At 33.8% G+C, this 26320-nt stretch overlaps 1 protein-coding gene across 8 annotated transcripts in view; it reads left to right on the plus strand.

Annotated features, from left to right (window-relative positions):
- The window catches only part of SOX5 (SRY-box transcription factor 5), a 660043-nt gene that overhangs the window by 454160 nt on the left and 179563 nt on the right, over positions 1–26320 (plus strand). For all 8 annotated transcript variants that reach the window (XM_016119244.2, XM_016119245.2, XM_016119241.2 and 5 more), the window contains 3 exons: positions 3011–3097; positions 13033–13205; positions 18458–18526. In XM_016119244.2, the coding sequence (XP_015974730.1) occupies positions 3011–3097; positions 13033–13205; positions 18458–18526 (329 nt within the window). The remainder of the gene's footprint in view (positions 1–3010; positions 3098–13032; positions 13206–18457; positions 18527–26320) is intronic.

The raw sequence follows: 26320 nt of genomic DNA on the forward strand, positions 1-26320 counted from the left end.
ATCTCTTTAGGAAACAGGGAAGTAAAACAACTCTTCTTGAGTTATTTGGACTTTAACTGTTTTCAGGTCAAAATAATCTGCTTGCCAGGGTGGACCATGCTGGTGAGATTTGTTTCTGACCTCTGCAATAACGATAGTTTCCCTTACTATCCATGATTGTTTGCAGATAAAGTTAATGTGTGTGTACTAGAAAGAGCAAAGACTTTGGGATTCAGTAGATTGAACTAACTCTATATTGGGCAAGTCGTGATAGTTCCCTAAACTTTAGTCTCTTAAAGTGTACAACAGGTGTACCAAAATGTAATTCAGAAGATTATTGTGAGACATTTAAGATACCACATATAAAAGACCTGGTACACTGCTTAGCATTTAGCCCTCAGCATAGTAGCTATTCTCATCATTTCGTCGTCAACAAGCAAGTTAGGAATTTATAAGAAAAAAAAAAACTTCATTCAAGACTCAACTCTGCCCATTACATTTTATGAAACCTCAGACAAATCCTTTACTTCTTCATTTTTAAACCTGTAAGATGGATACAAGAATACAATCTGAATCTGCAGATGTTTGCTGTGATTATATGAGAGAATATAGATAAAAGCAGCTAGCATAAACCTGGCACATAGGCTGCTTAATAAACGTTTATCGAATCTGGATTTAAGGTATATAACTTATCCAAATTGAAAATATTAATAAATGTCTTTACTCAACTACAGGCATGACAACTCCAACTAAGATATGTTTCCAGTTTTACATCTTTCAAATTACTTGTTCTTAAAGAAGTTATTCATTTTTCTGTAGTCTGTGTTAAAAGTCAGGTTCTTGAAAAAAGTGGCTCTGTATACGGGCCTCATATCTTTATGAAGCTTAATAAAGAGGCCAGGAATGTTCTGCAGGTTTCAGAAATCTGGTGGCTGTTTCTTTAACTCTGAAACTTAGACAGAAGACTTCTGTTTCTTTACGAGCACACTACAGTGAATATTTTGTCTAGCTGCAGGGGAAAAGCTTTGTCCTGGACTTTACAGACAATAGCCTTAAAAGTAAAATGGTCTGCTTTTGGTGCCGGGAGGTTCAGGGGCCTATTGTTAGTGCACAATGGATTTCTATTGCTGCATTCCTGCTTTGCAAAGGTTTGTTAGCTTTTAATGACTGACAGTACTCTATTGCAAATACCATATTGGCTGTGCCCTGTTTACATGCTTCTCAAGAATTTTTGTAGAGTACTAGAAAAAAGAAATAGTGGTGTTTGTTTGACCTACTCTGATAAGGTTTAAAAAATAATTTCACTCATCAAGTGTTTCCTGGGAATGCAGAAACGTTGGAAATTCTTGCGGAAGTATTTAAAGTTACCTTTAAAGCCTCAATAATCAGAAATATCGATTAAAGTATAATAAGATATTTACTGTTTTATTACTCATAGAATTGCCATCACCTTTTTAAAAACAATATGGCATAAAAATAGGGATATTTTAAGAAATGCTAAAAGTAAATTCTTTTTCTTAAATGTGAAAAATGGAGATATAAATTTTCTTACAAAGGGAAAAAATACACTTCACACATTCCTTAGGCAAATGTGCACAAATGTGGAGTGTGTGTGGGATTGTGTGCGTGTGTTTGCACCATACACACAGTGTAAAGCAGTAATCATTCAGAGCGGTTTTTTTTTTCCATTATTTTATTTTCCACAAGTTTTTAACATGTGAAAACAAAGCATTCCATATAGTTACAGTTATTCCAAGGAAAATTTCACCTTCACTTTGTTGAAAACTCCACACTGGCTTTGTGACCCTAATACCTGATGGCTGTCAAACCTGGGCCTAAGAAAAGTAGGTAGTATTAGCTAAAGATGAGGATGAAGATGCCTTAAAATGCATTTTATGGGGGGAAAATTAACCAGTTTCTAATAATCATATGGTCTCTAGGCCAGACGGTCCCTTTGATAAGTTAACATGTACTCCCTTTATGTTCCTAGTAGGGGGTAGACAAATGTCTGAACAAACACAAATACACATAAACATCAATGTGGAGAATGGCAGTGTATGTCTTAGATCTAGATAATAAGTGTGGGTATTGTTATTTAGATGGAGCATACTGGGACACTTATCTTTTAGTACACTCTATTTTCTAACTGAATGCAGTGCTAATCGTAGGATTGAAAGCCATTGTAATTGTGTACCCATCTAAATGCTGACAAGAATATACAATTACATTGTTTGGAACCGAGTTTAATGTTTGGGAGTTTTATTAGCATTTATATTTACTTATACATTAAAATTCAAACACAAAAGAAGAGGTCAAAACTGTGTGATACATAGAAACAAATATCAGACTAAAGTGTAACTTTGATCTCTAAAATATGTGTGCCTTGTCCCAATACAGGGCATTTTAAGAGTGTGATGCATATCTGAAATAAGCAAATAATAGGTTTCCATTATACATATTCCTCATTTCTCTAGATTTTGCAATCTTTGTAAAGCTTCTTTTATACCAACTTTTTTTTTAATGTTCACAGTACTGGCAAATCTTGCCACAGTGTGCTTACCACCACACAATGTTAAACACATATTATAAAGTGGATGTAATTGTAAACACACAGAGGGATATAATTACATGTAGCAGATTTAAGAGCTAATTCTTTGCCTTTTTTTAACTCTGCATTTTATCAACATAATTATTTTTTTGACTGCAGACTAACACCCTGAAATTGACAAGCATCCATTATAGCAGGAATTTATTCACCAAATTGAAAAACAATGAACTGCAGGTTTATATGTACCCATTGTCATAAAGAATTAGAACGGCTTTGTTCCGCAAGAGGAAAAAGCTAATGATTTTGAAACAGCAGGTGACAAAACACATTCTTTTTTCCTCCCCTGTTATCAGTTTGTTGATGAAGTCATTATGAACTGGGGCTGGGATAAGGATGGCCTTATTTTTAGCAGATAGACTTTTAATGAGCTCCATTGTAAGATAGTCATGTTGATTTGCTTACATTTTTTTTTTCTTTACTTAGAAACCCCCAGTATTGAAAAGCTACTCTCAAAGGACTGGAAAGACAAGCTTCTTGCAATGGGATCAGGGAACTTTGGTGAAATAAAAGGTAATATGTTTGCAATTATTCTGATCTAAATGTACCAAAACGAAGCTAATGTTTAGGAATATGAATGGTGATAAAGTACCTCTGCCCCACCCCCTTCTGCCTTGTTCATTCTCTGTCTTTGGCGTTTCTTCTTTCCAGCTTGAAAGTGGATTCTTTCTCTCTGTTCTCCTTGGATAAACAGTGTGTTGTTTTAATAGAATAACCCCACTATAACTTTAATAGGCTTTGGTTTTCATCATTTTAAAAAATGTAAATGATTTATTTTATGAGTAGGAATGTATCTGCAGCAGGATTAGAAATTGCATATTATGAGATGATTATATATATATTTTTATACATATACATTATATATATTATACGTACATTTATACATGCACATTAGAAGTATGAATGTGCATAGTCTACATTTAAAGCCAGAAATGATGAATGGGGATAACTTAATAAAAGGTTGCTTTTTACTAATAAGGCTTTTTTTTTAAAAGTCAGAAATTACATACAACTAAGAGGAAGATTCTACATGGACTTCAAATAATACCAAATATCCATATTTTAATCAACTTTTGCTAATAACAAGGAGAGAAGATTTAATGTCTCATATAAAAATATAATCAAATGAGCCTTTGACACTAATTTAAAAGTGTTTTCTCATAGTATAGTAGGCAATCTCTGGTTTTGTTTGTTGCCAATAGAACGCTTACAATTCTGAATTCTAAAGGATTATTTTTTTTAAGAAAAACCCACTTAATTCATTATTAATATTAAAATATTTAGTTATATATTACTCTGTATATTTTGTGATAAAGGCTGAATCTCTACAATATCACCAGATTTATATTAATATACATGTAGAGATAGGTTTATAAATAACTAATGTGTGTATGTGCATGTGTTTTTCCCAATGAGAGAAAATTGTCTCTTTAAGGCTCTAATACATCAAAGCATTTAGCAGACAGATAATGCATACATCGGTCTTCTCAAATATTTGGTCTACAGGATACTAACATTTCAGGAATTTGAAACTTCCAGAAAATGTTTGACTGAATATTTCACTTTTCATATATTTGGAGTTTACATATATTTAGGCTATAATTAGGTAGGTGCGAATAGGTGGTAAGAGAATGAATAGGTGCTGATTAACAAATTGAGTAACTGAAATCTATAATAAGATCAAATTGAAACAATATGCTTTAAAGAGTTTGAAGACAAAGTTTAAAGAGAATAAGAAGTTTCTTGTTCTGAGGCAGCAGATCCTTTGTATTACTTTGTTGGATTTTAATCTATTTGCACCTGAGATAAAGGATTTACTTTTCTGAAGTTCTGTATTCTCCTCTGACCTAGGTAATAACTGAGAGTAGAGCAGAGAAGAGCGCCTATTCCAAACCTTGTGATCTTATTCCATTGGAGGACAAACATTTTTCCCTCCCTTGTTTTCCTCACAAGTCAGACTTAAAAGCAGCAACAACAGTGATGATAAGCTCAGAGGAAAGAAGCTCAGCTGTCCTTTCAGGCTTGCCTGTGGGGTTAGTTCAGGAAGCTATAGTACAGTCACAAAAGAAGTTTCTGTCTTTAATTTGGAGTTTTTTAAGCTTCACATTTGAAGCACAAGTTTGGTTATTGTCCTCTGGTTCTGTTCAAAAAGCTGTTTTCTGATGCATTTTAAAAGCAACTATAGATCTTTTTTTCCGTTGGAGGCATGGTTATTAGGTGCTCAGATCAGGTTTGGCAGAAGACTGGGAAAATTGTGCTGGGTTACTTTTCCTGCTGACTGCCCGTGACAGTTGCAATTACTATTCATAGGTTCATAGGTGGCTAGAAAGTGGAGAGGATACAATAGCGTACTGCACTCTGAGGGTAAATAAATTTGACTTAATGGTTCTTGGGGGGTCAGACATGATGATTATGCAGTGCCCTGGAATGTGGTTTTCATGCCACCTCAGGAGTTAGACAAGAACAATGGTTTAGCTGTTTGGCAGCCATTTATTTATGAGGCAAATAAAGGTATAGTCTCATGTATGCGTACGCTGTTTTTGGTCAGGGAAGGGAAGGATAAGTATGAACTTTTTTTAAATCTGAAAATATGAACTTATTCTATTATTAGATGATTATTAATGATACTTTAGAATAATGTATCTGAATAGAACCTTTGCATATATTAAGATGTGTACGGTCTTTATAGTATTTATCGAACCTTCTTGTGGACTAAAACTTTTCTCCTTCATTCACAATAGTCAATTTTAATTTAACTTTATTTAGTTCCAGGAAAAACGCAAGTGGATAAATATGCGTGCACACACGTGTGTGTATGTGTGTGTGTGCGTGTGTATGTGCAGGCACGCGTGTGTGAATGTGCACGTGCATGAACCTATTCTTGAATATCTAAGACTATAGCCAAGTGAGGATAGAGCTCAGTTCCTAAGTGCTGGCTTCGAGTTGCCGTGAGTGAATTACTTTCAGGGCATTTGGACAAAGATTAAAATTACAGTTTGGCAAAGTTTAAAGAAGTGTTCCTTACTATTGCTGTTCAAAAAGTAAAAATTACAAACTTTCAAAAGTAGGAGAAATAGACAGCATTTTGTCTGGATAAATTGTTGTCATACCTACTTAAAGGCATCTCATTTTTTAAGAAACAATATGAGTTCGTAAAGGTCACCACTCCAAAGTGCATATAATTATTTTTCCTGTTAGATTATTTTGCCTGTTAAAATTTATACTATTTTATGGTCTGGTACTTTTGGAAATGTGAAGTAATTAGGTTTTGAAGTTACATTAGAAACGATTCTCTAAAAACACACACAGAAAAAGGACGCCAGGTCCAGTTTCACAGAACAAAATAGTCCGACTAAAAACCTCTGCTGACAGCAAACAGTCAATATATGTTATAAACTGATTAGCTGCCTGGAGCAGTGATTTATTTACTTCATCTCTAATCAGCCATATGGTGTAACTATCCAGTTTACAGAGTTTTTTTGCCCTTTTCTATAGCAGAAGCACTGAATAAAAGTTGTGTGAAAGATGAAGTAATACCTTTTATAGCCTCGTAGTTATTGAGGAGGGGAAAAACAGTGCCAACAATTCCAGTTCGCAACCAATTGTGTCACACATTGTTTCCGCTAGCATGAAATTCCACTATACTGAAGGTCATTGCATTGGCACTTCACCTGAAGACAGTACCTGGAGACCCATGGTAGCTTTGAGTCATCTAAAAAGATCATTTGTTTTTCAATAAAGTCATTGAAAAATTGTTTTTTACTGACTTAAATTTATTTGTAGAATTCTAACAAAAATATCTGCATGTGAAATTCTCTCAAATATTTCTATCTTGGTGAGGTTAGTAAAAGAAGAGCATTGTTTAAGAGGTTTTCTGGCTAGGTTACTCAGAAACACCTAGATCAGTTTCTCCACCTGCCTTGTTTGAAAAATTTCTTAGAGCCTGGTTACTTTCCCATTGGTATCCCTGGTAGACCGCTCTTACCTGCTCAGAACGCGTTAACTTAGGTTAGCAAAGTATTGTATCTGATTTTAAGGAAAATGCCAGCTGCAGTTAGTATAATAAAAATTGGCTGTTTTTGAAAGCTATAATTTTGTTCTTTCTAGCAATTGGGACATAAAGGCAAATACCAAACAGCTCTCTAATGCCAATAATGGGTTCAAGGATATAATCTATTCAACAATACTGTAGCCTTTCGGAATTCATGACTTAAAGACATCCTATGTGGATTCAACATGCAGATTTAAGTAGATCCTTTCTTAGGTGGCATAATATTTTGAGATAAAAGAGATATATAGATTTAATATGTGGCTTGAAAGAGATAATTCATTAGACAATTTAAAAACAAGCAGGCTTAGAATAAGAATCAGATCCCAGGTAGTAAATCTGAGGGGTGGGGTTTACCTTCCTCTCTTGTTGGATAAGCGTGTCACTGAAAGAAGCTTTAGTTGTAAATTTAGACTGACTTAAGTTAGTTTTCATCTATTGCATTTTTCAGTTCATTTAACAAATACGATTATTTGAATGGATCTGAGTTTGATTGATTGATTATCTCTTCCATTTAAATGTAAACTCTGTAAAGTAGATATTCTTGTCTGGTTTGTACACTGTGACATCCCAAACACCTAGAATGGTAGGAGGCGCATAGGAGGAACTCTGTCGATACATGCTGAATAAATGAAAGAAACGAGCCTGTCACTTGAAGTAGTTCTCAATTGGGTGTGATTTTGCTCTACCAGAGGAAATTTGGCAATGTCTGGAGACATTTCTTGGTGTAATAACTAGGTGGGGAGTACTATCAGCATCTTGCCAGTGATGCTAAACAACACAGCTCCTCAGAGAAAGAATCGTTTCGAAATGTCAAAGGTGCCAATTGGGGAAACCCTTACGTAGAGGAAGAATTTTCCAGGGGAAAAAAAATGGAGTGCAAAGGACCTAAGGTGGGAACAAGTTTGCATATTGGTTTTAGAAGCACTCAAAGAAGGTCATGTGATTGAAGTATTTCGGCAGAAGAGAAAGTGAGAGAGGTGACACCAAAGAGGGTAGGGGCCTGATCATTCAAGGCTTTGTAAAGGTAAGGAGTTTGAATTTCATTCTGCGTGCAGTATAAAGCTATGAAATGGTTTTATACAGGCATGTGACATGATTTGATTCACCTTGCTAAACATCACTCTAAAGGATAGGTTTTAATAAAGGAAGAGGTAGCAGGCAGAATAGTTAGAAAACTGCTGTAGTAGTTAAGCCAGGAGATGATGGTGGTCCTGATTAAGGGTTAGTAGTGAAAATGAAGATTCATAGACTGATTCATAATATTGTCTAGGGTTAGCAGGACTCCCAAAGCATTAGGTATAGAAGATGAGGCAGAAAAAAAGAATCCATTGTATGGATGATGATCTCTCTTACTGAGATGGGGATGACTGAAGCTGGTTGGTTCCCTTTCCTCATAACTTCTATTACATTCTATTGAGGAATGTTGTGACCTGTGCTTCTTCTAAGGAATCTACAGAACTAAAGGCATATCTCACGCCCGTATTATTATCATGCCTGTGGTTACTAGGAAGTAAGAAGAACTGAAACATAGAATATATTTGTTTCTTACTTCAATAACCCTTTTTTCCTAAGGGAATTGAAGCAGGACTAGCATAGATTAAAACACATATGAGTGCAAATAACTGAAAAAAAAATGAAGATAAATTACTATCAATGACACACACACACACACACACACACACACACACATAAACTCATACCATTAGCTACCTGAATCTAATGAAACTAGTCCATACATACATGACTTTGTCCCCATAATGTTATATAATTGTATAAATCTTAAAAATCTGCATCTACATAAAGAAATGGTAACTTTTCTTTTGGTTTAGTGGGCCTCTGGAATCTTCCAATGATCTAGTTAATTTTTTTTCTTTTTTTAATCTAAGATGTTTTGTGACCATTACTGGTTTCTTTGAGGCTTGTAAATCACATATTGGACCCTCCCCATTCACTGGAAGATAATTATAAAGAATATGGCATGAAGAGATGAAGCCATAGGGCTTACTTCTTCATCTTGGTTTAGTACTTTTATAAAAATGGGGAAAAAAATTATTTTCCAAAAACCTAAGTTCCTTGGTTCAACTCACACTTATGCAAGTGATAGATGATAAAACAGTTCACTATTTTTCTTGGCTACATGGCATGCCTAAACTTGAGAGTGGTTTATAAAGAAGGGACTTTGTTCTTTGTGCCATTCATTAAACACTTTTAGATGATTTGCTGTGTGCCAGGTACTATAGTAGGTAATGAAGATATAAAAGTTGGTAATTTACAGTTGTTGCTGTCACAACTATCTCTGCTGACTTTAGAAGACAACTGTGAAAAGAAGATAATACAACATAATATTTAAGTACCATAATAAAGTTACATACTGTGTGGTTTCCCAAAGAAAGGAACAAGTGTTATCAATGGGAATAAGGAAAAGAATTGTAAAAAACAAGACACAGGAGCTGGAACATGAAGAATGAATATTTATGTAGTTAGCACTTATCAAGGGTGGCATTTTGGAAGGATGGTAGAAAATTCAGTGTACAAAGAAAGTAGGAAGATTAGGTTATATTTCAAAAGACTTCATTTATTCTTAAGAATGAATTGATATTTTTTTCTGAAAACAGCGTGAAGGTGTTTACACAGAAGAAGATTAAATTTGTTTTCTAGGAAGATAATTTGGATACCTTTTCAGAGAATAGGTCTGTAGAGGGAAAAATTAATGACAGGAAGTTCTATTAAAAATTGTTACAACAATTCATGACAAAGAAGATGAAGGATGACAGTAGAGATGGAGGAGGAAAGTTGAAACAAGTGCTCTAAGTACTACTGTACAGCAGTGTTTGTTATATTATCACTTATGTAAAATAAATTTTCACGGGTTGGATTGTGTCTTTCCAAACATTTGTATGTCGAAGTTCTCACCCCTAGTACCTTAGAATGTGACTGTACTGGGAGATAGGATCTCTTTGGAGGTAATTAAGTTTAAATGGGGTCATTGCGGTTGGTCCTAATCTGAGTGGTGTCCTCATAAGAGGAGGAAATTTGGACACAGACATGTACAAAAAGAGATGATATGAAGATACACATGAAAGTGGGCAATTTACAAGTTAGGGAAAAAGGTCTGGAACATATTTTTTCCTTACAGCCTTCAGAAGGAACTAACTCCAGTGACACCTGGTCTTGGACTTTTAGCCAATAAATTTAAATTTCTGTTGTTTAAGCCACTCAATCTGTGGTACTTTGCTGCAATACCCTTGGTAAACTAAGACAGAAATATTCTGGTATATGCTTAAATTTTTATTAACAAATATAGGCTACCCAAGAAAATAATAATGGTGGTTTCTTTTGAAGGACAGTGTTGAGAGGGGATCTTTCACTCTCTACCCTTCTATAATTACTGGTTATTTACTCATGTGAAGATAATAATATTAAAAAAATTAAATTAATTAAAGAAAAACAAAAAATCTATTTTGAGGAAAAAATTTTATTTGTGGATAATGAAGAAGGCTGCCTGAGAAGAGAATTGAGGATGATGTTAATATTTCTTGCTTACAAAATTGATTGAGTGATAATGTTTTAAAAATTGGAGCAAAATATAGAGTTCCACCTTATACACATGAAATTTTAAAACTGAGATCTACACTTAGAGATATTCATCTTACATCCGTAAATAAGTTGGTAGGGCTAGAAGACAAGCTTAGGGTTGGCATATACCTTAATATTTCATTGACTCTGAGACAGTGTCCATTGTAAGACTCAGAGACTTTTAAAAACCCAAAATAATAGTCTTAGAATTGTTGAAATACAAAATTTGAGAAATGAATCATATTAGTTAGCTCGAGGCCAAAAGAAAGATAGACTGGGAAGATTTTGAGCATTTCTGAGTGGGCAGAAGAAGAACCAGTAAAGATGATTGAGAAGAAACGGTTAACTAAGTAGTTGAAACAGAATTGAGATTTGTTTGAGAAGTCATGTGAGAAGGTCAAGATGAAGGGTGACAGGCTAAAGGTTCAAAATTTTGAATTGAATATGGACTCTGAAATTCGATTTGCTTTAAATTTTAAATAAATATTATTTATGTCTATATTACCGAGACAAAAAGTTTTTGTTAATCTTTCATATATTGTTGCCAAAATGATACTTGTTTATACTCATCATCAAATAAGTATATTTCTTTACATATTGGTATTATATCAGTGATTAAAATGCATAATGCCACCTTAAGCTTTTAAAGTATTCTTCCACATATTTACATGAAATACATTTTTCTGAGTATGTAAATAATAGTCATTGTAGAAAATTTTCTAAATATAAAAATATGAAAAAATATTTAATGATCTATAATCCATCACCTAGAAATAGCCACTATTAATGTATTCATAAATTTTCCTCCACTTGCATGCATTGAGGTGTTTATACAGAAGGTTCATTTCTATCCAGCTTTTCTACCTAGTTTTATGTGCTGAACAAGTTTCCATATCATTAAATATCCTTAAATTCTTTTATCACAGATGCGAAATAATCTAGCATATGGATATTCCATGATTATTTGATCATTCCCATTTGTTTTTCTAATATTTCATTTAAAACACTTATTAATACTTATATTCATTTCTGATAGTTTTCTTAGGCTAGATTTTTAGGAATGACATTGCCCCATTGAAGATTGTGAGGATTACAAGACAGAGTATGTATAACTCTTCCTAGTGTGTATCCTAGATTTGTGGTAGTAATTTACTCCTCTACTGACGGTATATGAAGATGCACATTTTCACTCATTTGAATATTTTCATTTAAAAAATATTCCCAGTACTTAGATTATTTAATATTAAGATTCTAATTACAGTAGTAATATACTTATTATGCTTAGAGTAAATATTCTTCTTTTAGATGAAATCCAAATATCTATTGAACACCTGTCCTGAATAAGGCTAGATACTGGGAATAAGGAATATAAGCCATGATACTTGCCTTATATTGACTCAGAATTTCTTTTCTGGATGTTTGCTCTCTGATTAATTTTCTAAATTACATTAGAAACTTTATTTTCATTCCAAATGGGCACAGATAAATTATAAGCTACCAACTAGAGCTACTACTTCCAAAAAAAGCAAGCACACACTTCTTCGGCATAAATTGGTAGGGAGAAATGCAGTGGAATGCAAAAGGGTGACCGAGTTATAACAGAATCTTCTATCTAATTACATATACAAGTGGCAAATGCATTATTAAAATAGTGGTCAGTGTCTTATGTTTCAAAAGAATATTGTAATGAAAAAGTATGTTCTCTTTTACTGCAAATACTTTACCATAGGGATCTTATCTATCTGGTGAATTTTAAGAGAGCAATTGAAATGAAAATGTTTCTTTTTCAGTGAACTGCTCACATTTCCAGTTTATCAAATTAGTATTTTTAACCTGACTCAGACTATTCACTGGCATGTTTTCAAATCTTGATCATAGTATTTATTTTATTTCATTTATTTTATTTTTATTATTATTATTTTTTAGGCGAGGCAATCCTTGGTTGACCTCAGATTGCAAGGACCTTGTCAGTTTACAATCCCTTATTTTTTATTTTTTATGCCTACAGCACCAGATCTTCTTCCTAGGTGGTCTCCCATCCAAGTACTAATCAGTTCCAACCCTGCTTAGCTTCCAAGATCAGATGGGATCGGGATGGTATTTATTTTAAATGGCTGCTGAGACTGATCTGAGTCTTGGATTTAACTGTAATCCTGGGTGACCATAATGTGATATGTTAGTTTTCCAACCACATTAATTATTTCATGATAAACTAAAGTTATATTCTCAAACTTCAGTATTTTCTGTGAGCTATATTTTGTTTTTGAAGAAAGACTGAGTGGCATATGAAAAAAAAAAATGGTCCAAAACTTGATTGGCTAATGGATTTTTCCCCCTTTTAATATAAGATTCCTTAGTTCTGATTCGTTAAGATTCTTTTTAAAGAATATCACTGATAATAATACCTTGATTTCTTAATAATTATTGTTATTAAATTTTCATGTTTTTGTCTTGCTTCTTTAATTTGATTTTTTAAAAAAACTACTTAAGTTCTTTTTATTTCTATCCGGCCTCAGCATAGAACATTAAAAGTAATAGTAGCTAAGCCTACAGTTTTGGAATTACTTGTAAAATGAAAGAGAAAAAAACTATATATTATTACTTGTTATAAATTTAAAAAAAAACAATAAAAATATTCACTTATTCTGATGTTTAGGAATGGGTAAATAACCATCACAAATCTAAAAAAAGGTAAGTATATATTTGTGTATTGAATCTTATATTTGGAATAGTCCTATATACAACAGAATCATTGTCATTGAAAAATCGCTGTCTTCTCATTTCTCCTTTCTTGTATGTTTTATTGTCATATCATTTTCAGGGACTCCCGAAAGCCTAGCTGAGAAGGAGAGGCAGCTCATGGGTATGATCAATCAGCTGACCAGTCTGCGAGAGCAGTTATTGGCGGCACATGACGAACAGAAGAAACTGGCTGCATCTCAGATTGAGAAACAGCGCCAGCAAATGGAGCTGGCCAAGCAGCAACAAGAACAGGTGAGTACAAACTAGAGACATGGTTTGCCCTGCTATTTATGTCACTCTTGTAGGCTTACAAAGGTAATTAAATCATTTCCTCTTTGCCCCCATGTAAATAATAAAAAGGCAAAACAAAGCAGACAAAAAGCTCTGACCTGAAGGAGGTTACTGGCTACTTCAGTGGTACTAATGTGAAAGTAATTATAAGCAAGGTGAAATGCCGATAGTTCATGAGAGAAATACCAAAAATAAACATAGAGAATCGAGAATATTTCCAGTCAGGAACATTTTATATGATTTCATTAAACAGGTTTTCGGTATGACCTTTGAAGAATAGGTAGGATTCATCTACTACAGTAAAAAGTATGGGGCAAGAATCTTAGATAGGAGGATGGCATAACAATTTAAATAAGAAAGAACAAGAATCTAAAGTAGACACAGTAATGAACATGAAAAAGAAAGAAAGAAAGAGAGAGAGAGAGAGAGAGAGAGAGAGAGAGAGAGAGAGAGAGAGAGAGAGAAAGAAAGAAAGAAAGAAAGAAAGAAAGATAAGAAATAAAGAAAGAAAGAAATAAAGAAAGAATAAAGAAATAAAGCAAGATGAGTAGGGAGGGAGGGAGTAGGGGAGGAGAGAGCGAATAGCTATAGCGAGAGCTAGATCGAGAGCAGAGAGAGATAACCTCCATACCTAATCCCGCCCGCCCTCAAACGGAAAAGCAAGCAGCAAGCAAGCAAGAAGAAAAGAAAGAAAGAAAGAAAAGTCTTGACTAGCTCAGAGGTTTCACTGAAGAAGTATGGTTACTTGAGCTTTTTGATTGGGCAAGAGGGAGAAAGTCTTGAACCTGAGTAGTAAGACAAGTCAAGAGGCTTTAGAAAAGAAGGTGGCTTTATTATGTTGAATTAAAACTGTTGTCAGGTTGTTGTCTGAAAGGACCTAGACACAGGCAGAAATATCAATCGACAGTTAGAAAGAGAAGTGTGAGCTAAATGTCTTAGATTATCTACATAGAAATGGCACTGTAAACCACTAGAGTAAATTAGTTTTATTCATTTGATCAACAAATAGTAATCATGCTTCTTATGTGCCAGGCATTGTGCTAACTGCTGATGCTACCTCAATTAACTAGAAAGACAAAGAAAAAGAGAAATTAACAAAATAATTTCAAATTGAGATAAGTAAATATAAGAAGAGTGATTTGATAAATATGGATTGGTATGGCAAGGAAGTGGTTCTTAGATTGGGTAATTGGAGCTGGCAATTAAGCTCAGATCTAAATGACACACAGGAAATAGCCATATTAATATCTGGGCACGGTGTTTCATGCAGAGGAATGGCAGATTTATAAGCCTTAAATTAGAGTAGTGGTGATTCCTAGAGAAACTGGAAAGGAACTAAGGGCAGATCCTTGGGAGATACTATATATAGCTGATAGAGGAAAATGAACATACCAGAATCAAGAAGCTACTAGGCTTGTCATTTAGATTCTCATCATTGGCCTTTATGATTGTGGCTTCTGTGGAGCTTTAGTAGCAAAAATGATACGATAAGAATTGACATATAAAAGAATTGTACATAGTGCTAAAGTGGTGGCAATGCAGAAGAACTGTTACTTGAAGAAAATTGGTAGTAATGAGAAGGGAAGCTGGAGGGTGTGATAAGGTGAACATACATATAAAGATGGCACATCTTTTCCAGGGCTGTCTCCCTTTAACATCTCATGTTCTGGGCTCAGTCTACTCATTATCCTAAGTGGAAGAGAACTATTATTTAGTCAAGGATATTCGTGTGTCCCCACAAGTACTGCAAAACCTTCTAAATAGCTTTCAAAGTATAAACTAGCAGAGTTGAAAGTAGTAAAGAAATATTTAGATTATATTTAAGGAGACCCCCTTTCATCTAGTGTACCCTACTAGGTGGTTCATTTCTGCTCGATAGAAGATATTTTATTTTTAGTGAAATACCTCATCATTTTCCTTAAAGATATGTTTGGTTTGTTACTGGCTATAGTTCATATTCCTCTTGATTTGCTCCCATAAAACAGTTCAGAATGCTCGTCTATGACAGTGTAGAAAAACACTACTTTTTTCTTGTGTGTTTTCACTCTCAATCCCTTCAGACATCTTAATTCTAGAAAATTCTAAGAGCCTCTGAAACTATACTTCAGATGGTGATATTTCTTTGTAGAAAGTTCCTACTATGGAGGTCTAAGGGCTAACATCCCTCCTTTAGGGTCTGATTATCCTTTAAGAAATCTGAGCTATCACTAGCGAAAAGCAAGTTTCTTTCTTTCCCTTTCACATTCTGTTGCATCTCCAAATAGCAAAGGATTCTAGAATTTTTTACTTTCTCTGACATTCTCCTTGGAACTTTAGAAATCCTATGTTCTTCCAGAATCCCTTCCCTGTATTGGAGAGATGCCAGCCAATGATGCCTACACAGCCTGAGAGAAGATCACTCCTGATAGCTACAGGTCAGGTTTCTGGAGCCCAACCTGCCCTCCATGGAAGCCCCTCTCCACCATCCAGTGCTGGCATTCATAGTTACCACTCTTGTGGCCAGTGATCTTTTCATCAGGGCACGGGGAACTCTCTGAAGGGCACTTATAATTTATTCTTTAAGATTCAGGCTAGGTTTATGTTCTCTCGAGAACTCCTTTTCTGATGCTCCTCCTAACACTCCCTACTCAGTATAGTGTATCCCTACTCTGTGCACTCTAACCTTCTTGTCATAGCCCGTAGAGATGCTGATGAACCTATCTACTGATCAGCCTTTCCACCAGACTCTGAGTTTCATTTCATTTTTATTTATTCAACAAATATTTACTGAGCACCGATTTGATGCTAGTTTCTGTTCTAGTTACTGGGCTACAACAAAGAAGAAAACAGACAAAAATCCCTCATGTGTTCAAATCTAATTGGGAATAGATAGACAATAAGTAAAAAAAAAAAAAAAAAACCATAAAATATAGTATATGTTGATAAGGATTATGGTGAAAAATACAGCAGAGAATCAGGGATAAGGGTACCAGGTAAAGAGATAGGCTCTTTTAAAATGAGTGCTCAGAGAAGACCTTGTCGACAGGATAATATTTGAGCAGAGACTTGTAGGAGGTGAGGAAGTGAGTCATCTAGGAAAAGAGTGTTTCATATGGAGGGAAAGACAAGTGTTTCATATGGAGGCTCTAAGGTAGGAGCATCCTTGGGAGGTAGAAAGATCCTTGATGTGTTTAAGAGACAGGACTGCAATGTGGCAAGAGTGATGTGACGAAGGAAAAAGAGGGACAAGAAGAAATCAGAGGTGGCAGGAGGCCAAATCATAGTGGGCTTGCAAACATTACATGGATACTGGCTTTTACTCTGAGTGAGACAAAGTATTTTGAAAATATGAATAACATGACATAACATATTTCAAAGGATCTTTTCAGATGATGGTTAATAATAGGCTGTAGGGAGCAAGGGCAGAAGCAGAACGAGCTAATAGGAGGCTTTTACAACAATCCAGGCAAGATGCAACAGTAGCTTGGAATGGGAAGAAGGGCGGAAAGGTATGAAGTGGTCAGTTTCTTGGTAAGTTCTTAAGATGCTGATAAGAGGATTTAATTATCAGCTAAAATATTGGTGTGTGGGGGAAAGGAACTGGACTTAAGGAAAAAAGTAATATTTCTTTTTCTACCATCTGTGTTCCTACCTTTCTGCAATCTTTTTTTTTTTTTTTTACCATATTCCTAAAATAAAAGAAAGCATTAAAATGATCTTAATTGTACCAATATCCGTAAGGGACATAAAAAGTATATTGTGCAGCCATGTAGTTCATCTCCCTTCATATTGCTTCTTTATTTTTATTCATAGTAAAGGACTATGTATGTATCAATTGTTTTCCTGAATTTTTAGCTTTCTGTTACTGAAGTAAGGGATATATACTTTTTAAATGAACATGAAAGTGATTATAACATGAGAATAAGAATTAGAGCTTATTTATGAGTGCGATATTATATTCTTACCAGAAGTTCTTCTACCTTGTATGACACGTGTTGAAAATTTTCTTCTCATCTTTTCAATCAAGCATTCTTCATCAGCTATTCATTCTATACTCCTTTTACTCCAGACTTTTTCCAAATGATGAGCAAAATGTACATGATCCCCAACCTCATTGTATTTATGGATTTCTACCTAGGAGACAGGAAGTTGTTAATTAAAACAAAAAATAAATAAAGAAATATAAATCATAGCATGGTATGTATTAAATAAGAGGATATCTTATCAGAGTAAATTATGTAGTGATCATTCTAGTCCCTGGCTTAGAAAACAGTTCAGATGACCACACTGAGAGCTAAGTCCTGAATTTAGTTTTGCAAGTGTTGAATTTGAAGCACCTTTGAGAATGTCATTGGATAAATGGGTCTGAGGTTTACAGCAAAGGTCTAGGCTAGAAAAACAAATTTATAATCACTTGGCACACACATGGAAGTAGGTACAGAAGAAAAATCACTGAGTCTAGAATTAAGCCTTATAGAACTACAATAGTAGATGGCTGGACAGAGCCTTTGAAGGTTATTGATAACCAATAGACCGGGTGGTAGAAACAAAACTAGGAAAATGTGATGTCCTAGAAGCCAAGAAAGAAAGTTCGGGATCACTGAACATTTGGGATCACTTAAGTGTTGAATTCTGATGAAAGATTAAAAATTGAAGACTAAAAGCACTTAAGAATTTAAAAAATAGAAGTGGCTGGTGAGTATGTTAAGAATCATTTTAGTAGAGAATGGGAGCAGAAACCAGATTGGAGTATATCGAGGAACTAGCAATTTAGGGGTTTGAGAGAAGCAGAAATGAGGACAGTAGTTACATCAATCAATCAATCAATCAATCAATCAATAAACAACCAAACAAAGCAAAAGTACTGAAACCTCACAACTCCCTTTTATGCAATACTCTCATAGAAAAGAGCCAAAAACATCAAAGACATTTTTAATGTATTTCCGGGAAGCAGAATTTTTATACTCTTAATATTTATTACTTTTGGATCACTGATGTATTGTCTTAGACTATATTTGTTTTAGGCTAAATAATAATAATAGTAATAACAGATTCTGGAGACTGTCTTATTCCATCCTACTTAACAACGAATTGCCGGTACTGTAAGGACGCAGGTACATCTATATGTATCATCTTAATCAGCATCAAGTCAAACTTTGAGAAACAGAACATTGGTAATTTCCCCCTGGGACTACAACGCACTTTAAAAATTTTTATGTGCAATTTCTCCACAGATTGCAAGACAACAGCAGCAGCTTCTGCAGCAACAACACAAAATCAATTTGCTTCAGCAGCAGATCCAGGTCAGAAATCATAATTTCATACTTATGTCCAATTAAAAATTACATAATTTGTTTCTCAGTCTTAGGTGGACCTAACTGAAATGACCTCCAAAGTAAAAATTGCTTTCAGCCTAATTCATGACATGTTGCCTCCTGTGGCTCTCTGCCATAGGCCCTCTTGTGTCAGGGAGCTCCAGTCTAAGCAAGCTGACAGTAATTTTCATCCCATAGTGAAGGGAAATTTATTAGAAATGTTTCGTTTTCTCTATTTTTGAATGGTTAAAATGTGCCTGTAAGAGCTGCAGGGGGACCAAAGCCGAAAGGTACCTCAGGGTTTCAGCTACCGAGCAGTGGCAGAGGGAACATTTTACTGAGTGCTCAAGAGCCATGTGCGATAAAGGTGGAAGTTAGGGAACGTAATGACTTGGTGTTCAAGTAGAATTTCACCCTTAGTGTTGCTGGAAGAAACCAAGATAGGGGGCTTTATAACCTCCATATTTTTCCTTTGTGGAAATTTGCAGTGTTGAAGAGCATCAACAAAGAAGGAAGAAAACAGCTGTATTGGTTAACAAAAGGAAAAAGTAGCTTTCCAGGGATACCACTTGCTAGCGGCATGAACTTCTTTGACAAAATTTGTATCCCTTCCTGAAAATTCGCTTTCTGAAAGCACTTATTACATAGAGCATTTATGAGCATTTCATGAGGTCATGGATGGAGAGCTTTAGTGTAGTGTTGAGGCACATAGTAAGTGTTCAAGATGTACTTGCTATGACTAGCAAGAAAAGGAATCTAATTCATGGAGCTATGCATCCAACCCTATGTAACATTCTCCATCTGGAAGCAAATGTTAGATTCACAGTCAGATTATCTGGGGAGGAATCCATCATTCTCTTGGAAGTTATATTTTGAGAATCCAACATATTTTATTGAATGTAAATATCATAAATGACAGAGGCAAACATATCAGAATTATTTTATTTGTGTGCTAATCATGTTTAGAATTTTTTGCCAACAAGGTTTATCTAATTGGGTCAGGTTCACAATATTACTTTGCCCTGGATTATTTAGCCCAATCAAGATTTACTCATTTTTGTTCCACCTGAGATTTTAGTGAGCTAGCTGGTCACAGCTTCAAGGAGACAGAGAAACATCATCAGTAAGATGATCCAACCAGGAGTCTTTGCTTTCTTTAACTGTAATTATGAGCAGCACATTTCTAATGTGATATGATCCATCTGTTCAGATCTGGAGTGTGGTAGTTCACTTTAGTGGTTTAAACTGTTCATTGGAGTTCCATGTTCAGTCTAAGTATGGTATGCTGACTTTGAATATAGTTTTCATTGATGGTATCTGCTTATCTACATTTAAAATGTTTTTAATTATTAAAAACCTAAGTTAAAAAAATGTATTGTCAGTCTCTCCTTGTAAATAAGATACAATTTCATAATCAGTGATATGGCTTTTTGCAAAATCACTTGGTTTCACTGTAATTTGATGAGAATACCAATGGTTTTAAATTTTTATAATTTTTATGAGACTGAGTCTTTTGCTAAACATAGTTTTAAAAATATATATAAACCCATATTATAAATATGAAGAAGGCCCAATAAGCTTGGTTTTTGACCAATTAAATTTAGCCGACACCTTCTGAACTTTTTTGGAATTATTCCACAATTATGATTATTACATATATAATGTGAATTTTAAGCTTGGTCATAATTATAAAATGTTGAAATGAATGGATTCTTGCTCCAGATCATAGAGCACTATAATTTATGTCAGAGCATTTAAAAAATAAAGTACATTAAAAATTACCTGCCCTAAAAATGATAAGACTATAGAAACTGTGTTCCAGAGAGCTAAAGCCAAGTTTAATGACTTGCCCAAGATTATACAACTAGTTATAGGTAGAACTAGGATCAGAAGCAAAATTTTCTGACTCTTAATAGAAATTTTGCTGAGTAAGAGAAATTTAAAAGCTTAGAATATCTCTTTGATCAAAATGTTAAGCTCCTGGCCTCCACTAGTTCACAGGGTGAAAAACAAACAAACATCCCTTTTGCCCCTAAAGGAAATAATGTCACACTGATGGTAATTTGGGGAAAACATTAATAGAGATTTTGAGACATTATATCTGTGTGTTTGTCTTCTTTCTAGTTTTAGTACAGATAAATGATACTGACAGAGTCAAAACCCATCAAGCTATTATTTTTTAAAAAAGAATCTGGGAAGTAGAGAATGTTTAAGGTAAAAAATAAGTACTGAGCAAGATTGACAATCTGAAAGGAATTCATTTTCACAGCTTCTAGTATATTCACTAACTAAAAGCATAGTTCTAAAGCAAATTTTATAAATTGTTAATTTGGGCCAATCTTACAAGCACTTAATAGTTATAAAAGTCACAATATATTTAAAATCATCTATTGAGAGATTGTTCAAACAGTTATGGGAAGCACTGATATAGTGGCATGTGTAGAAATAGAAAAATGTAGAACAGATCCTGTTTTTTCTCACATAAATTCTTACCATATCTTTTTTAGAATGTTTTCTCTTTTTTTTCTTCTTTCCACTTCCTCCTTTTCCTTGGCAGCATAGGACAAGGAGGAAGAAGAGTAAAAGTCAAGCCTGCTTTAGTGAAAGGCAAATCAAATTTATAACAAATTTATTGTAAAATGTATTTTTGTCAATGTACACATAATCAAAGGCTCACATAAGAATTCACCATAGATTAATTTTCTTTGATATCCAAAAATACTTATGCAATATATTTAAATTTTGATCTACTTCATGTTTCTTTCTTAAATATGGAGCCTTAAGATGTCATAGAAATAAACATATCGATTTACTTTGTTCACTGTTTGCATATTCTTTGATGTGTTACATGTACTGTTGTTGCTTTGGACCTTAGAAAACAATGCATTCCAGTTCCTTTATTGATAGAAGTTTGAACTTCAATGCTTTTGGTCCACAGTTATGACCACCTTTAAAATTTTTGTTTCAATTTTAAGTACATAAGACACTAACTTGGTCCAAATATTGGTAGAGCCATACAATATACATTAGTTGGGTTAGACAGATCTGCTAGATGGGTTAGATTGATAAGGTAAGAGAATGTGCAAATTTTCACCCCTGATATGTTAAATGACAGGAGGAGGGTATTCCTCAACATTTTTCTTACTCTTTTACCGAGTTTCCTTTAAAGGAAAGGCTAATTTAGACATCTTTATTTCATTTGAAGTACATCTGAATCAATTTTCAAAATGTATGAACAAGTTTGTATTTGCATGTATGCATGTTCGCCATTCACATATTCTAATGACAAGGTTATTTAAAATTTATTTTGACCTGTTAATTCTATCTTTTTTCAACTCCAGATGAAAAGAGTGTTAGTTGGTTTTACTGCGTATTTATTTGAAGAGAAAAATGCTGTAAGAATTAGCAAATTAGCCAGTTTTATTTAATAACTCGGGCTCAATTCTTTATGAACTATCACTCTTTAAAAAGCATCCTTAGCTCTGAAACTGCCTGATTCTAATTGGATTAAAAGGCTCAATCTACATTACTTCCTTATGAATACTTGATAGAGTTATAGTTGTCTTCCAGGTTTACTCACATGACTCATGATTAAAAGATTTAAGAAAGTTTTTGTTATTCCTTGCAACTTCATAAATTATTTCATTCTACAAGTAAAACAATGTAATGTCATAATAAAAGTAACATCTCATCTTTTCTCAAGAACATTTGTTCATTTATTTATGAGACTTAATTTTAGAAACACCAAGAAGTTTGTCTTTTTTTCTATTATTTGGTAATGTTTTCCTTTAAATATTTATTACTGTTATTAAAAATATAGAATATTTTTGCATTCCTACTTACTGTATCTAGCTAAATTTTAATGCTCTTAAAATATAAGGTGAAATTTATAAATATTTCAGAGAAAAATATCTTCCTAGATTTTTTTGAGATTAACTTTTATTTTTTACTCTATTGCTTATACTACTGTGCCCATTTTAATTTCCTGAGTAATCTCTTTTATGTTAATTTGACTTATTTCTAATACTGATACTTAGGTGGTTTATATTTCCAATAATGATTCTAAAACAATGGTTCATCTTGACCTGATTCACTGCTACCAAAACCTTTTAAAGTAAATGAATATGACCTCTACTCATCCATTATGGCAACAAACTAAATGTTCCTAGAGACTCAAGTTGCCTTTTATCTTGAATGGGACAGGGTTTTTATAGCTTTGGATGTGTGTGGTGGAATTATGTCCTAATTTTAAATTTCTTACTTTTTTAAACAATACTTAGTAGAATTAAATGTTCTTATTAGCATGTAATAGAACCAGTTCAAAAACATGTTTTGCTGTGAAATATAGTTAAGATATTTTTAAGGGCAAATTTAAAAATATTATCTTGTCAAGTACATATTTGTTATGATTCCCATACTGGAAGTTCAGTGTTTGAATTTTCATAAAGGATTCCATAAATTTGCAGTCCCCGTTCTGATAAACTTGTCCAACTATTGTTCATTACATTCTCTTGGGGGCTAAGAATTGGTATTTAATAACTACCCATCCTTGTGTGTTTCTGATTCATAAATAAAGCATATGTAGGTCTAGTAATAGTTTTGGGCAGCTGATTCTGTTTGGAGCTAAGCGTAGCGCAAAGCACAAATCTCTGTTCCTATGTGTTGTTAGTTGGCCAGTGTATATTCCACAGGATGTAGGAAAGAGTTGGGTTCTTTAGATGATATATGATTATATTTAACTATATGAAATACAATTTCGGTTGTATTAAATGATTTAAAAAAATGATGGAGAGCAGGTTTTCTGGAATTAGGCATACCCAAGTTCAGTCTCTGCATCTTCACATCTTATCTGCTCTGTGATCTTGGGAAAATAGCTTAATTCCTCTGAGTTTCATTGTTCTTATCTATTAAATGGGAATTATAATATTTAAACCACAACTGGTTATTCTGAGGATTAAATGAGATCATTGCTAACATGTAGTGAGCACACAGTGCTAAAAGTTTGCCTAAGTCATTAGAACAAAAACTTGTTCTTTTTTTTATTTCCTATGATAGATAATTTAATTAATTTTAACAGCAAAAAGAATTTCTAGGAGAAAAAAATGTAATCTACATGGCAACAGCCACTGAAAACTGAAAGTTCAGCGTTCCAAATTCATGACTTTAGAATTACAAGAGATTTTTAGAAAGCTTTTATTTAGACCTATCTCTCATTTTGACATTTGTAAACTGAAAACAAGTAAGGTTAGATTTCCCCCAATGTCAACATAAGTTGTTACTTGTGGAACAATGGCTGGCTTCCAAGTTTCTCAATCTTGGCCCAGTTCATTTTTATTTCACTGATATTCTACCATTTAAGGTTTAATGGCCCAAAGTTTTAAAATGAGTTTTCTTTCACTGGGAACTTATTTCTACAAAGTAAAAATACAATTTGACTTCTGTACAATTGAATGACTAAGTTGCAGTCATGGGCTCAACCAATTTGTGACAAAGGTTTCATTTTATGGGAGCCAAAGTTCTCTGAGCTCATTAAGAGTTTTGGTAATTCTTGATAAATTATTATGCAGAATGAAATCTATTGAAATATTGTATTGAAAACATAGTACCTGCCTGACCTGCTGTTTTATGATTTCTTTCTCTGAGTGTGGTAAGTTGGAAACATTTTACCCCCCTCAACAAGACCCCACACACATACATGAGCACAAAGAGATTGCAAAATAACCTTGTATATTTAGGAAACTGGAAATGCCAAGAATAAACACCAGGCAATTAAGGTAACATTTCAACCTGAGAAAGAAATGCATTAACTCCTTGAGCTCTGACTAATATTTTGCGATTGAAATAAAATATGCCACAACTGGACAGAATAAAGTTCTTGGCATTCAGATAGATTGTTAGAGGAGAAAATATGGAAATACAAAGAAGTAGCTTTATGGATGACTTTTCTGTCTCCCTTGTACTTTCCGGAAGCAGAAAGATAGGTGAGAAGACAGGTGACCTCTCCTAAAAGAGCCGTGATGATAACTGCAGCTGTGTCTGTCCTTTTACTCAGAGGGAGCCACTTTTAAATCCTTTTAGCGTTAAAAAAAAAAATACATCTCCATGTAATTACTTAAGGACAGAATTTCAATTATGCATATTATTTCTCTATCCAGGTAAATCTGTCTCTAGATAGAGATACAGATAGATTGACAGGCATATCTATTTCATTTTTTAATGATATAGCACATTCCACATGGCTAAGAGTACAGGAGAGAATTGAAAGCAGCCTTCTAAAGCCCCGTCCTCTATAGTGTCCAGTCCTTATTTTCGGAAGGAACCACTTTACAATCTTTTAAGTTTTTATTTTAATACTCTCCTAGTATTTTCTTGTATAAAAGATTTAATTATAATACTATTTATGACTTATCAGCCTTAAATAACATTAACATTAACTTGGAAACATGAAGATTTGCTTGGTTTTTGTATTGCCTTCCTGAGATCCTCTCCTATTCCCCTCCTTCACCTCACAATATAGTTATATATATCTTTTAAGTTCCACCAATAATACGTTTAAATTTTAGTTTACTTACACATCTTTTCCTATTCTATTAACTATAAATAGTGTCTCTTGACACTTGCCTTGTCAGATGAGATGGCATCTCTCTTCTCTCACTCCCAACTGCCAATTTCCATCATCTCCATGTTTACTATAAATATATATGTGTGTGTGTGTGTAGGTACACATGTATACACACATAGCTATTTTCTTTACCACTTGTTTAATACTAAAATTTGAAAATCAATAATTGGTGTTTACATTAAAATATGTATATATTGTTTTCTGAATAGTCTTAATAGGGTATATCTTATTTCCTTTCTATGTAACTTTGTGCTTTCCAATTGCCTTTATTTCTTTTCTCATGTTATTTGCCTTATTATTTCCATAAATTCTCAAGAGTAAATCAAATCTCCAGAATCTCCTTTTCCCTTGATATCTGCTTCCTTGTTCTCTGTCCTCCTGCTTTTGTCTAGATTGATTGGTTCAGCTGGTATATTTGGATGTCCATTTATGACTTTCCAGGACTGGAATCACTATTTCCTATGTTGTTCTTCTTGGTTTAATCCCTCGTTTTGCTCCAGAACCACATCAAGGAATTTCCCAAAAGGAAAGGAAGGGCAGGGGGATACAGAGGATATAAACTTCCTGGGATAAAAATGTTTAAAACATATGCATGTGTAATAATGTTCCATTTTACCTCCCTACCCCCACATACTTGATTGACAGTTTGGCTGCAAATAAAATTCTAAGTTGGAAGTCATTTTCTTTATATTTCAAATCCATTAAATTCATCATTTTCTAGCATCAATGAGAAATTTGATGTTGATTTAATTTTTTGTGTTGATGGTGACCAATATTTTTTCTTTCCAAAAGCTTTTAGTACCTTTTATTTGCTGTGGCATTTTGCTAGAATGTATATTTTTATTTATTATTATGTAATATCACGAATCTTTTAGCCTAAAGAGTTGTGTTTTCGCTTTGGAAAATACTCTTCTCTTATTTTTTTGTTTTATTTTTCTTTTTAATTTCTAGTTCTCCCTGAACCTCCTATTAGGCAGATATTATATTTTCTCAGTTAATAATTATGTTTCTTATTGTTCTTTTTTTGTTGTTCTTTCTTTATTCTTTTTAGGAGATTGCCTAAACTTTATCTTCTAAACTTTTAAAATGAATCTTATTTGTAAAATTGCCTTTTTAATTTCCATGAGCTTCTTCTTGGAAATTCCCTGATAATTTCTTTT

Source organism: Rousettus aegyptiacus, unplaced genomic scaffold (genome assembly GCF_014176215.1).
Source record: "Rousettus aegyptiacus isolate mRouAeg1 unplaced genomic scaffold, mRouAeg1.p scaffold_m13_p_2, whole genome shotgun sequence".
In the NCBI taxonomy this organism is placed as follows: domain Eukaryota; kingdom Metazoa; phylum Chordata; class Mammalia; order Chiroptera; family Pteropodidae; genus Rousettus; species Rousettus aegyptiacus.